The sequence below is a fragment of the Cololabis saira genome, chromosome 4 (genome assembly GCF_033807715.1).
Source record: "Cololabis saira isolate AMF1-May2022 chromosome 4, fColSai1.1, whole genome shotgun sequence".
Classification (NCBI taxonomy): Eukaryota; Metazoa; Chordata; class Actinopteri; order Beloniformes; family Belonidae; genus Cololabis; species Cololabis saira.
The window spans coordinates 34,257,005-34,272,004 of NC_084590.1; the positions used below are offsets into that span (position 1 = coordinate 34,257,005).

The 15,000-nt window shown below is 39.5% G+C and overlaps 1 protein-coding gene across 3 annotated transcripts in view; it reads right to left on the reverse strand.

The window, feature by feature from the left end:
* Nucleotides 1–15,000, reverse strand: part of cadm1b (cell adhesion molecule 1b) — a 247,132-nt gene that overhangs the window by 610 nt on the left and 231,522 nt on the right. For all 3 annotated transcript variants that reach the window (XM_061719563.1, XM_061719562.1, XM_061719561.1), the window contains 2 exons: nt 2,689–2,817; nt 1–2,525 (listed from right to left, as the gene is read on the reverse strand). The exon at nt 1–2,525 is cut by the window's left edge and continues 610 nt beyond it. In XM_061719563.1, the coding sequence (XP_061575547.1) occupies nt 2,407–2,525; nt 2,689–2,817 (248 nt within the window). In that variant the 3' untranslated portion in view covers nt 1–2,406. The remainder of the gene's footprint in view (nt 2,526–2,688; nt 2,818–15,000) is intronic.

Sequence of the window (15,000 nt, forward strand, 5' to 3'; positions counted from 1 at the left end):
GTTGTGTACATTGTCGATTTGAATTTGTGATTCAAGATGAGAGAAATGTATAAAACCGTACAGTTTCTTTTCTGCGAAGTTTTGAGGCTGGAAGATGACAGTAAGAAAATGATCTCATCTCAAATCTAAAATTTAAAGCTGTACACAAACATCTCAGAGGTTGTAAGGGCTCTCGGCCTTACAGGTACTCTAAGACAGCAGAAAGATTAAATGTCTGTACAGAGAGCACGGAAATATAATAACAGATTCATGTTTGCAGAGACTGAATGTCATTTTACTTGCGTATGACAAGTGCAGAAAAAAAGTGCTCAGCAAGGTTTTCTAGGACAGGAAATGAGTTGTGATTCGTCTTTTTTTTTTCTTTTTTTTTTTTTTTACAGATGTGGATCGTCACATGGACATACCTTGATAGCTTATACATTACTAAAAGGAAACATTGAAAGTTGAGCACTCTTTCTATCCTTTCACACAGCACAATCATACTAAAACCTCGGAAATGTATCAAATCGGAATCCCGCGTCCTATTTATATTATCAATATGCTGAATCATCATCATCAGATAAAAAAATCAATCATTTGGAGTATTCTGTAAAGTGGAATTTAAACTTCTGCTTTGTACAAGTCATTTACTGTTTAAAATGCGACTATCATCTATGAGGGATGGAAAAATCAAGAATCAGGACCTTACAGTCGCTCGTACATCATCGACAAATTAAATTAAACTAAAGTTTGACCAACCATCAGACTTATTGTCGTAAGGGTTTGTTATTATTGGCGAGGAAAGAAGAAAAGCCAGTCTGATTCTAGTCAAAGATAACACACAACCCTTCAAGCATTAGTAAATCCAGGTTAGCTGAGCCTCTGTTTCCGGTGCTGCTAAGCTAACGGGCTGCTGGCTGTAGTTGTGTTTTTATTGCACAGAATTTACAGCGACGTCAGTCCTTTCCAATATGTAGCATAAATGCAATGAGGCTTTTAACTATTTCCTCAAAGCTATCTTTTTTTTTTCTTTTTGACTACTCTTAATCTGAATTACTTGATACAAGATGCTAAAAAGACGTAATACCTAAACTTTACTCTGTATTCAAGTTACGTCCTTATGATTGTACATGACCATGGTTGAGATGTTTTACACTGCACTCCACAAGGAAACTACATCCACTTCACATCTAGCGATGCCCCATAAAACCGAAAGTGGTATAATAGGAAAGGAAATCGATCGCAAGAAAGAGCATAGAGAATCATATTTTCAAAATAAGATCACCTGTGTCGACTTCCTAACGGTATTTCAAACCACCACATTACATCAGCGTAACCACCGGCTCAAAATCCAGAGTTAATTGGGCAGAGGTTGACTGCTTTAGCACTAGAGGAAAAGCTCATTGTAGTGAAAAGCAAATTCTGTTGTATTATACTACAGATCCTTTTTATTAAGACTGTACTAGAAAAGACAAGTCGTGGAAATTAGTTACTGGAGCTTTGGGACTTGAGTGTGAGTGAACTCGTAATTAGAAACGATCGTACTTGATTTGGCCCTCCTGAATCTAACTTGTGTATTCTGGCAGATAAAACATATTCGCTTCTGAAATGATGCCAGCTTGGTGTGAAGCGGTGGAGACTAAAACGGCACCGCTTATGAGGCGTTATAAACCTGCTCCCAGTGGAATCCCGGATGTAAATGTCAGCTCTTGAAACCATTAACACGTAGGTTGTACTACTGTATATATAGCATGACTCCTACTTCACTTTTATAAGCAAATACATTCTAGGATGAGCACGATTACTCACAACTGTCACATAAGTAATCACACAGTGAGCCTGAATTTGAAGGGGCTGAGTGTATTCGTCCTATTGTGTAAGGCACCATAGGACTTTGACCCAGGGGGGGGGGGACAAGTGTTGACACCGTGTTCCATTACTGAACTCTGGAGATTACTCAAGAGGAGTGTGGATGAGCTGGCTTCTCGGATCTGGTTACATGAGCTAAAAGCTAGCCGTAGCACACACAGACAAACACCAGACCCCCTTTAATCTCCTCTGAAAGCCAAAAAGCAACAGAGGATCAAGTGGAGTACAAGGAGGAAAATCTAATCCAACAAGCATGTGAAAGGAAAACAATAAAACAAACAAAAGTAATAGAACAAGGCACAAAATTGTCTGTAAAATAATCAATCTGTACAGAATAGGACACAGCAGTCCAGGAAGGGTCGGATAGGAGACTCAGCCTCTTCTTACCACTTGGCCGTGCGGGTCCTACTCTCCCCCTTTTTCCTTCCTCTCTTTCTTTTTAAATCTTGCCCTTCTTGCCTCCAAGTAACCAATCAGAGTTGGAAATAATGCTTCTGCAGCACTATGCACCACCAAAAACCAGCAGCATCCCCACCCGTCTCTCCTGGCCTGACCAGTTTAGATATAATACTCCTTCTTCTCGTCTGTGTTGTTGTGTCCCCCCTCAGCGTTAATGATGGCTGTGTCTGCATCAGCTGCGTCGTCTGCCCCTTTGGCTTCGTGAGTGAAGTAAGTTCCTGCAGAAGAGTTGAGACAAATTAGCGGCACGCCTCCTCCACCTCCTCAACCTCTTAAATTCCAACCACACTAGTTTTAACACAAAAAAAAAAAAAGCCCAGAATCACTTGAACTCTTAAGAAGTGTTCATGATCAAGTATGATTGCAGTGCTTGTGCTTTACCTTTGTGCCTGGCAAAGTATCGACCAAGAACAATGAGTGCACAGAGGATTGCAAACATCACCACAGCAACCACTCCTCCAATGACTGCATGGTCAATTTTCTGTGGTGTGCCTTCGCCAGCTCTGGAGTCTAAAAAAGAAAAAAAAAAGCAGAACAAGAAGCAGAAATAATTTCATGATTAGCAAGTCGTTTTAAATAGTAACAGATCTACCACATGCATGTGGATTTTTCAGGGAACTATGGCTTTGACACTATTTTTATTCAGTTGTCACTGCAAACAAAATACGTTTTGTTTAATGTCAAAGCAACTTAGCATGCACATTTTTTGAAAAAACATTTAAATAAATGATAGATGATGTCAGAAGTTGGAGAATAATGAATGGTTCACAATATGTAACTTAGTTCCTACAAAATCCTGCAAACCGCTGCCAACAATTTAGCTTAATTATAACTCAAAATGAGGCTTTCAGGGCATAAATACTATTATCAGTACCTCTACAATTCCCAACCTGAGAAATGTAATTATAATAACACTGGAATGAAAAAGAAAGTCTACCTTATTTCAGTTCTACTAGCTTACACATAATCATAACCTCATCCTCACCAGGGTCTGAATTTACGCAAGTAAAATCTCACATAAAGAAGAACCACACATAGTACATTCTGTCATTATTTACTTAAAACTAAATAAACAAAAATGCAGAAGAAAGTGTGAAAAAAAACACTAAGTGGGAGCCAGACACTACTACTGAATGCAATCGATCATCAGCAGGCGTGAGCACTTCGATAAAAGCAGACGTTTTGGCAGCTTGCTGGTCTGGAGCATTCTGTTGTGTGTTAACACAGTGACAAAGAGGAAAAGGATCAGCAATGATCTCAGAGAAGCAACTGTTACTGCCTATTAGTCTGGTAAGGGGTGTAAAGACACTTTCATATAACGTAGAGACAATCCTTCTTTAGAAAAAAAGATTATTCACAAGAGGAAAACATGAATCTACCCAACAATGGGCAGCAGAAAAATTGTAAATGTCCAGGAGCTGATTCTCAGACTCGACAGGCCCCAGTTGCATGTTAATTATTTAAGGTAATAACAGTACAATTGGAAAATACCTACACAACCATCGCTGGTTTAAAAGTGCTGCTAGATAAGAGTTCTTCTCTCTAAAGAGACCGTGGCAGCTCGGCATAGCATTGCAATGTTTCATTTCAACAAACAGCAAGACTTTAACAACAATTTCCTCAGACCAGAGGGGAGATGTCTGGCAATAATCCACAGCACCACATTTGGCAAAAATCAAAACACAGCATATTAACAAACATACCTCATGCTACCTGTCAAGCATGGAGGTGCTGGGTTATTGATCTGGTCTTGTTTTGTAGCCACAGGACCAGGGCAACCTGCAGTTACCCGAATCCATCAGAAACTCCTCTGAACAGCAAGATCTTTGTGTTAAACTTGATCAACTAGCTGGCAAATATAGTGCAACACTTACTGCACATACTCAAAAGGAATATTATCATCTTATTCAGTTCTAAGCGAGAAAAAGTAGACAGATATTCGCTTGAATTCTAAAGAGCTCCTAATAAGAAAAGCATTATTTGCTAATTATGTTTGCACTTCACGGATGGATGTCTCTTTAAACTATGAAGTGTATATGTTACGTCCTCAAAACCATTTCTTTATACAAACTTCTGTGTCACTTCAAGGCCGCCCAGGCCCTTCGAGTGAGCAATGTTAAAAAATGTTTCAAGACGGTTATTACTTCATGAAACAGCGAAATGTCTGCAATTTCGTTGAAAATTCACACACTGTAAAATACACTGTGATTTAGGAGGTCATTTCTGGAAGTTATAGAGCTCAATCATCAGAAATAGACACACGTCTGAAGATAAATTGGCACCTGGTGTCCCTGTGCAGAGAAATACACGGCTGCCTCAGGTGTCAGAGAGTATCACCGGCCAGCACTTAGCCAGATTTATCCGTGCTCCACATGAGAACAAGGGAAAATTTGAAGCCTTTAAATTTTTAGTCTCAGAATAGTTCAGAGGCATTTATCAATAGTCTATATCTGTGCACATTTGGACTGATGGAGAAGTGGCGGGTGAGGGAATGGCCGCACTGTTCTTTGCTGCATGAGAGAGCAGCTCAATTTTCCATCAATCTCACTAGTCACGCAGCGAGCTAGAATGATTTTTATAAAAGACGAGTGGTGAGTGGAGAATATTTCAACAATGTGAGGGTGTAAGGAGTTGAGTTGAAAGGTTTAGGACTAATGACACAGTCACATCTCAACCTAAAAAAAAAAAAAAAAAAAAAAAAAAAAAGCACTTCATTCAAGCAGAATATGCTTAGCACCAACCAGGGCATTCTGGAAGTAGCGCCACAATGAAACTAATTAATGTGAAAAGTTTTCTCTCAGTTGAACCCTCTCTTAAAGCAGTTTCATCCTGCCTCCGTGTGAGGCAAGGGTATGCGAGGCACAGTTTGTTTACTGTATCAAGGATGTCAGAAAGCACAGCTCGTTCCCCGAGGAGAGCAAACGGTCCATGCTCCATGCTAATGAACATGTATCCACTAAATGGCCTGTGCACGGTCCTGTCTCGTCTCTCCTCCCTCTCCTCGCCTCCTCGCACCTTTCCTGCCCTCACCTTGCCCCACCCCCTCATCTTTGGGTTGACACGTCCACAAGGACACATGCTGGTTCCCTGCCGTCTCTCTGCACCAGGGGAGAGTTTGATTTAACAGGGAGAACACCCACAGTATCAGCTGTTACGGTCGGCTGCATTTCATGTTGCCTGCATTAAGCACACTACTCCAACACTAGTTACCTGTTTATCACTTCTGTATTTACAACAAAGCAGTGCTCCACAAAAATAGAATAAAACCACACTCTCTAGTCCGGTAGTGCTGCCTTGTTCCTTTACAATAATGTAGTCGTGAAAGGTAATGCAAGTAGATTATGAGACACATAATGTGATGCAGCATAAAGGTCTTTAGTGTTTTGTAAGATTATTTCAAATGTAAAGGTCAGTAGCCTTCAGTGCTAAACATAATGTATTCAGTGCTGTACAGTGATATTAAAGGAAAGAGCTGCCAAGAAAAAGATGCTTTTAGCTGTATAAAGAGTTGTATCCTTTTTCAAGCTGGCTCATATTTAGGACTAAAATCAAGGAGGAACAGCCTCTTCTATAAATAAATACATTTTCAATATTTGTCAGTATACATCTTCTGAAACTAATAATAAAACTTCAAAAACGAGCCATACGTATCATCAATAAGGCTGATTACTACGCTCACACAGATCCACTTTTTCTAAATTCTCATGTTATTAAATTTTATGATTTGTTTTATTTTAAAATCATGCAAATTATGTTTAAAGCAAAATCAAAAATGCTCCCTGACCCAATACAGAGGTTCTTTTCAATTCAGGAGACTCGTTACAATCTTAGAGGTGTCTGCAATTTCACTGTACAAATGGCTAAAAAAGGTATGAAAAGGAGATGTGTCTCCAACACTGGAGTTAAATTCTGGAATGATGCCAACATACATTTAAAAACATGTCATTCTTTTGTTGTATTTAAGAAAATGGTTTGTAAAGCTATTTTTGAAGCTTATAAGTGCAATTGACCATCTGTAAATGTTTCTTTGCTTTTCTATAGTTTTTTTGCCTTTTGTTGTTTCTTTGCTTTTCTATTCTCTTTTTGGTTTTCTGGAGGTCGGTAGCCAAGAATAGAAAGTTGGTACTATAGGATAGGCTTTTATAAGCATTTTGCTTCAGCCTATGCCTTTTCAGTTATTGTTCAACACATTTTTTTGGTTTTGTATGAAATGTTAATGCTGAATGTTTTTTTGGTGTTGATTTGTGTTGCAATGACTGAATAAACTTCATTCAAACTTCAAAACTTCAAACACACTGAAATGAGTCCTCTGCTTTTGACTCATCACTAGTTAGACTAGGAGCAGTGTTAATGTTGGTGGTTGGTGGTGGTTAATGGTGGTGAAAATGTGACAATATAACAACCAGAGTTACCTGTGAGGTTCACAGGCTTAAATCCATAAGATCTAAATAAACACAACTTACAACTTCCACAGAAAATCTGTTGCCATCATAGAAACAATCAAAGCTTCAGAAAGTCAGGATTTCATGTGGGACTCAATCCCTTTAACTTGTGGGTGGTGTTTTTTTGACATTCAAATCAAAGAATCAAGTATTTTTTTTAGCGTAAAAGGATGAGCAGCTGGAATTTGACAAAGTGGTAGTGAGAGAGAAGGGGTGAATTTACACTTCGCCAAACGATTCATGCAGAATGACAAAAAGGTAATTTTATCAACGCTATTATGAAAGGTCAAGGAATTATTTTCTTTAGACAAAGAACAAAAACTTGGTAAGCCACTGTCACAGATGAGTGATACATTTGATAAATCTAGAGGGAGAGTTTGACTTTTTTTTTTTATTTAATTTAACCTAAAAGAATACATTTAAACCCATTTTATGATAATTATAGCCTAATTTATACTTGGACCTGCACTGCATTAATCAATTAGAAAATGATTATTTTGCCAAGACAGACATCTGCTCATCATGCAGCTACTAAGCTGTTACTAAGAACTTTTACATAAATAAAGTAAATTGAGGAGCTTTCTTTACAGCTTCAAGGTTTCCTTTGGTGAGAATATTTAATTATATGGCTTAATCCTACAGGAGCAGATATCCTTGCTTAATCATCTCCATGACAACAGAAAACTCCATCCGCTAAGGAAGACTGCAGCGTGTGGCTACATGCAGTAAAAGTGATGCAATTGACTGGTAAACACCAGGAGCCAAATTAAACTTGCGTGCATGCACAAAAGGCAGGGATGCACATTGACCATGCACATTATTTTCGCTTGATTTGTAAAACTGACCTCATGTGAGGTTTTCTTTTATAAACATCATACATTGGAAAATTGAGTGCATGTGCTGTTTTACACTTCAATTGTCATTCATGAATGGACGTGGATGCTCTTGGACAATGAAAGTAAGGTGAGACTGTCATCAGTGAAGTGGAGAAAAAAAAAGTATTTGTTTTAATTTGGTCGTTTCCCATCAGAAATCTGCAGAATAGTTAGGGGGGGGGGGGCGTGCAATCAACTCTTTAATGAACACAGTCTGTATGTTGGGTCATGCATCCTTGAATGGCGATGAGCGGGGGGGAGACGCAGATGGATCATGGTATGCTGAATGTTTTCAAACAGACATTGGAAGCCTAAAGCGGTTCATGAGCCAACTCTGATCTGGTGCCAGAAAATCTGAGTGATCTCCAAATACTCGTTCTCTTCTTAAAATCGCATTAACAAGGTCGCCCAACACCGCCAGAGCAGCCATCCATACACAGGATAGAGCATTCTCAAATTTGAAAAAAAAAGAGTGAAAAGAAAAAAGTGCTATAAAAAAAATCATGGTCAGACATAAAATCAGAATGAAATGATGTTCAATGCAGTCGCTTCAGCAGGGCAACAGTCCAACCTTGTTTCACATAAGGCCCAAATCAGAAAAAGCTGCGCCACAGAAAATACACAAAATACAAACAATGATAAGAAAAAAATGTAGCAACTTCTCTTTGCTTTTTAATGCACTTTTTCTGATCCGACCACTGTTTTTAAGTGAATGGGAAGGTTTCAACTCCAGAGATGCTGGTCGGTCCGTCTGACCACAAGCTCTCTTTATAGCATAATGTTACACTGTCAGTACTATAGTTTTCCACTCCTTCTGTGTGGATCACTTTGTTATTCAGCACTTTAGAAAATCCAGGATCAATATTCCTTGTGGACACCCATTCTTGATATATAGTTTTTCCATTAATAATAACAGATGTTGCTTGGAGGAGGGAAAGAAAAACCCAATAGAAAACAAGTTCCAGTGGACAGACCGTGTTATTATAGCAGCCTCTGCAGCCTCTCACACTTGAACTAAGTAGAATTTGATTATGTCAGTAATGTGGCTGGCTGCTGTCCATATCACCAGCACAGCTCTCTCTGTCCGTTGCTCGTTCTGGGAGTGTTGACGTGCCCACACCGGCATCTTGACAGGGTGTGCACAGCCGCGAGGATTTACAGAGGAATAAAGAGGATTTGCAACTGATGCCTGTGTCTGCATGGCAGCGAAATCTGCTCCACTGAAGTCCCGGTGACACATGCTTTACAGTTGCACCTCTCAATCTCTGCGCTGAAATAACTAATTTCTTCTCCGGTCAGTAACAGAGGATCCTATTAGACTCGGAATGTCAGCGAGGACAGCAGAACAACGAGCCTGTTTTCAGGCCAATTACAAGGATACATAATTTCAGTTTTCCCATCTGTTTGCCTGATTCCTTCTTTTCTTATTATACAGCAAGATAAAACAAACACACATGCACTTACATTTATCAGTGTAATGATATGGTTGTAATTGGAACAATGTCTTTCTTCTGTTGATAAAAAAAACAAACGCTAAACAGACTCTCCCTGTAGCTCTTTGTAAACAGAGGCAGGGTGAAAATGAGGACACAATCTAAGTTCAAATGTACATAACATCCAAACTCTAAAGGCTCACGTGTTAAAATGAGCCCTCATAATGATTAAAAAAAAAAAAGATAACACAACTACAGCAAAATAATCTTTCTTTCTTTTGTTTTTTATCTTCACACAGGACCGGCGCTGCTAACTTTTCCCTGGAGCCCAATTAAAACGGACTATTACGATATTTTATTTCTTTAAAAACCATTTAAAGGAAACACAGGTTTCAGGTCAGAAAACAGTCTTAACTGGAAATCACAGTAAACAAAAGTGAGGGGGGGGAAATAAAACAACTACATTTTCTATTTCCAAATGTTTCCTTAATTTATTTCAAAGAAATACTTCAAAGAAAAATGATACATGTGAGCTAAAACAATGCTGGTAAATGTTTAATGACCAATTATTTTGAATTTTAAATGCACTTTCGAAGAGTCTTTGTTGAAGTCAATGGGAGTAAAAGGAGTCAGGAATCCTGGCTCTTAAAAGCAAAATAAACCTTAGTGTTGAGGGAAGAAAGTGCAAACAAAACATGCCACGAGAAGATTCCTAAAATACCATTTTCCACTCCACATGTGATCTTTATCACCCGGGAAAAATTGTATGATGTGTTTGTGTCCAACAGGACTGGGAGAAATCCTAAAGTCATGTATATATTCTGTGCAGCACATGACAAAGGCATAAAGATCACTTACAGCCAAGTGAGAAATATCAAATAGCTTGAAGTATAGAGGCCGGGCTCCGGCTGACGGATGCTGTGATGTATGAGCTTAATTTATTGGAGGCGCTCACTATAAAGCAAAAGGCTAGTTGACCTCAGAGATCGCCCTTTCACTAATCACACCTTTAAACCATGTTTAGACACAGTAAAGTAAAAAGATAAAATCAAATCATGAAGGATAACTTACCTCTGTAACGGTTCTTTTTTTTACACGTTATACGAGTTGTGGAACAGACAATTTTATTGTAACCTAACTCTCCTTTTATGCATGCCTTTTATTCCCAAGTAGACGGCGATGTCGTTTTTATCCTAAAGTCTTTATGTCCCCGAGCAACGTCTAGAAGCATTAATTTAAAGCTTCACCTCCAAGAGAAAGGTGGTACCTCTGGATACGAGGCCGAGCGCAGCCTGCAGCTGCTCTCAATGAAACTCTCTGGTGCAGGGAAAACAACAGCTATCAACATGGTTATCTACTCAGATGCAAAGTAAGACTCTTCAGAGAACCTTGAGGAAGACAATCTGAAATTATAAATGCAAAAAAGGGGCAGATGTTTGATTCTGGAGAGGGGGGAAGTCCTCAATCAATCCACAGCTCTTTGCCTCTAGATCAAAACATCAGAGGTCCTGAAATCAGATGCTCAGCAGAAACACTGGGTTTTTGAGTTTATTAGTTTATTATTAAGCATTATCACTGCAGATTGGCTTTATTCCTTTTAATCTGAGTTGTAGATTCTGGTTAAATCCTCCTCCTCACCCTGGAGATAAGTTAACCCCGTTTTTTGCAGTGTTTGTTCGGTCAGTTGTCCGACTGAAGATAATTATGTTGATTTATGTGTTACCGCAGTTCCAACAGTTTCGGTTTCTGGTATTTGGATCAGCGAGGGGGGATGTCAGATATCTGCTGCAACTTTGTCTTGAAACAAGACATCGACTAAAAGCTTTTTAGCTTTTATGTAAATATTCAGTAAAACACAGCGAGGAACAAGGCCTGAAAACTTTCAAACACATCAAAAGACATGTTCTTATAAAAACAGTGATTTTTCTCACTGCACCGATCTACTCACATAAACACCCCCCCCCCACCCCACACACACACACACACACACACACACGCTCCCTGCATCTCGTAAGAAACTGAAAGAGCTGATGATATGAACTCCTGTGAAACTTTCTGAACATGAAATGGCACAGAAGACAAACCGCTGTGAGTTTTCGCGCTTCATCGTGGCATTTGCTCCTCCACTGAACAAAACACTATTTATATTTGGGACTGACGCGTTTGAGGTTACTACAAAAGGGGAAGAAACATCAGGGAGGCAAATCTGGCGAGTTAAACCCTAATTCTCATTGCATCAGTTATGAATCAATGAAAAAGACATAAATGGTTTAGAAACCCAGGAGAGTGCGTTCTTTTTTAAAAAGTAGATTAATTAATGAATGGCAAAAAAGTTTCTTTTTTTCATTTTCTTCCCTAGCTGTTTACAAAAACAAAAAACAAGAAGACTAATAGATGAATATGAATTTCCAATGTAGTAAAAAATAATCCCACCACTAAAATGTACTTGTACTCTGAACATTTATTGTTTTTAAGACATATCTATATGTGTATTTAATACATATCTATAGTGTAATAATTACCACGACACGACTAGCTATGGAGTCACCCGTGACACCAGTGTCAGATGCATTAATATATGTCCAGAGAAAACCATCCATGTGCCATTTGCCCTACACAGTGAAGATGGATGCACATCAAGAATGCTTCAGAACATGTATGTACTGCGTGTACTGTGAGTACTGTGTGTCTCTAGAGTACTTTAAGTCATGGCGAAGTGAAAAAAGAAAAAAAGAAGCCAAGTAAATTCAACACAAAACCAAAAAAAAGCCCTAAATCCATCTGAGATTCTAAATAAAACAGTTTTGATTTTTCATTTTTTCATTAATGAGCCTGTTTCACATTTAGAAATGAAAAAACTGCTCTTTTTCAGTCTCCTTTCTATTTAGTTGTGTTTCAAATATCAAGATCAATATCAATGTGTTTTCTTCCATTTATGATAAAAACTGTGAGGAAAAAATCAAGATTGGGCACACCTGTAGAATTTGACAATAACTGAGATTCATGAAAGGGAACCTTATGTATGCAAAGATTTATAAATCTGGAGAAAAGGAAGTGTTCATGCATCTTGATGTCTTTGTGCACACACAGTTTTACACATGAAAGTAAGCAGGACTTTATGCATGTACCCAGATGGTAAGATGGCTACAGAAAGGTGAAAAACAAATGATAAGATTAAATAAATAAATAGCAAGCCCTAACAAGGATATGGGCCACTGCCTGCTGCCGAGGAACTCTAATGGGGGGATGAAACACAATTTGTCAAAAGATATTACATTTCGTGTTTTGATTGTGATGGTACAGATTGGCCCAAAGTAGCCGTGAGGGGTTTAGCCGAGTTGAGATGTGATCTCGACAAAGACTGCGGTATCATTTTCATCCCCATCAATACCTGATGCCCCATCAATAGAGATATTGTTTTCCTGGAAAAGACCAGTTTCATCAGGGGAAGGCTGTCACTCAGCAAGACTTTGCTTTATTTATTTGGTCTGCCTCTTCAAACTAAGAGCACAAGTGCACCAAAACCAATGTCACAGAAATGTATCCATTCTAAGATGCATTGTGATGGGAGCTTGCAAGGAACTGTTTTGATGCAATGATGGATCACAACCAGGACCTAGACAAAATATTGTTGTTAATGATTTTTTTGGCAGGTTTAAATGGGACAAAACACTATGGTGCAATCTATTTACATCCAAATCTTCTAAAGTCTTTGTGTGGAGGCTGAGCTCCTGATGGCAGACTTAAAGGTAGGGTAAGCTATTGTACACATTTGTTTTTTTCACATTGACAGTGTTCTCACCATCTGCTAGCTGCCAGTCTTGTTAGTACACTGTCAAAAGACCCTGCAGAGTGAGGAAAACATGCCCCCCCCAAACCAAAATGTGCACCTTGCCAGCCAATCACCTTCAGGGGGAGGGTTGTGCTCATGATTGGGCACATTTCCTCACTGAGCTGAGGCACTTGAGGGAGGGAAAGTAAGGAGCCGGCTCTCCCTGTTTTGTTGATGTCTTATTCAAATATCAATGGACGTTGATAAATTGCTTACCCTACCTTTAATTAAAAGGAAGACCACTGACCCAGTGCACTGATGCACAGGTTCTGAAACGATCATGCTTTCTGTAATAAAGACAGTTGTCAGATTTGTCTCAAGCATTTTCTTCATAAAAAACGAGACTAAACCGATCGGACTGCTTTTGAATATCATTCTTTTTTTTTCTTTTTTTTTTAACACATCCAAAAATAGGATCCCAAACATCTGAGCTGGTGGTGGTAGCAGTCATTTCAAGTATCAATGCAGCTTCAATTAATGAAGTGGAAATTCTGCTGTTTGCCTCCTCTTTGGCAAGATGGAAATACTATACTACTGTATGTGTTTATGCTGATTAAGGTAGTGCAAAGCAATCTACTGCAAACCAGCTTAGAATTGCCCCCGTGACAGGGTATTTAGAAGAGTAGTGAACTGCAAGAAAGCTCAATTACAACCTCCCAGCATGTTCCACATAAATCACAGTAAATCCTTTTTCAAGCCTGCCTTTTGAAAATTACTGGAATGGTACAACAGGGGGAAAAAAAGAAAAGAGGAGACAACATACAAAGAGAGGGCGAGGGACAGCTGCTTCAGTGTTTCTCCAAGGAGAGGATCTGATACAAAACTGCAGAGTAATGCAAAGATCTGCTAAGCAACTTCTTGTTTGCCTCTGCCACGCCCAGAGGGGGTCAGAAAGCTGAATGAGGCTGTAACCGTGCAGCACAGTCACTCAAACAGATTGCTGCAGAATTGTTGGCTGAGGCAGACGAGAGCGGACTTAAAAAAAAAAAAAAGAAAAAAAAAAGTTAATGAAACGCATTTTAAACATGCACCTTAAAATATGACCCAATTTCAATTCTTATATCCAGATAATGCACACAAATACAGCTGAAAGGTCAGCTGTTTGGTCAAATGAATGTATAAATGAATGCTATCTGAAAGCTGTCTCATTACAATATTAACGCTTTTGATGCAGTCTCACTCAGGAATTTCAAACTTATTATTGGCCATCCAGATTTTTATGACTCTATGAATTGCAGAGCACTTATAACAAAGAGCAAAATTGCCATATCTCTATATCTATTGATAAACCAATCTATTCTTTAAGAATAGTTTTTGTATTAAAATGTCACATTCTGGCATATCCAAATGTCAACTCCCAAGGTTGCCTTGCCACGTGGGCAGCCGTAACTCTGCTTTTGAAATACTAGCCATTTTATAAAATATGGCTTTATAAGGAAAATGAATATTTGGAGGTGAGGTAAATTATAGTATTGTCAGGGTTTTGACACTTCCTCCCAGTTTTAGTTTCAGTTCTGTCTTGCCCGCCTGTGTCCCATCTGCCCTGATTGTGTCCGCACCTGTGTCTCGTCTTGTCTCGTTATCCCCTCAGTATATCTTGTCTTGTCATTCCTTGGTTCCCTGTCGGTCCGTACTGTTCTCTCCTCCATGTCTCCTCGTGTTTTGGTCCTGATCCTGTTTTTGTATTTATCCTGCTCTGCAGCGCTTTGCTTTACCTTTTTGGATTAAAACCCTTTTGTTTTTGAGAACTCCTGACTCCAGCCTCCCTCTCTCTCCCTGCACTTGGGTCCTTTAAAAACCATACCATGACAGAACGGACCGACCATATGGACCCAGCGGGAGACTACCTCACCTTTATGGAGTTTTTGCGCCAGGAGGAGTATTGGAACCCCTTTTGGGGAACACGCCTGGCTCTGGGTGGGCCCAGGAGCCTGCAGGCCCAGGGGAAGCGACGGCGTCAGCCCCAGCCCCAGCCTGTTCCGGTGGGGGCCCTGGACGCACCTCTTCCTGTTCCCGAGGTGGTCCTGGACGCATCCCAGCCTGTTTCCCCCGTCTGGGGAACACGCCTGGCTCGAGGCGGGCCCAGGGGTTCTCAGCCCCAGGGGAAGCGA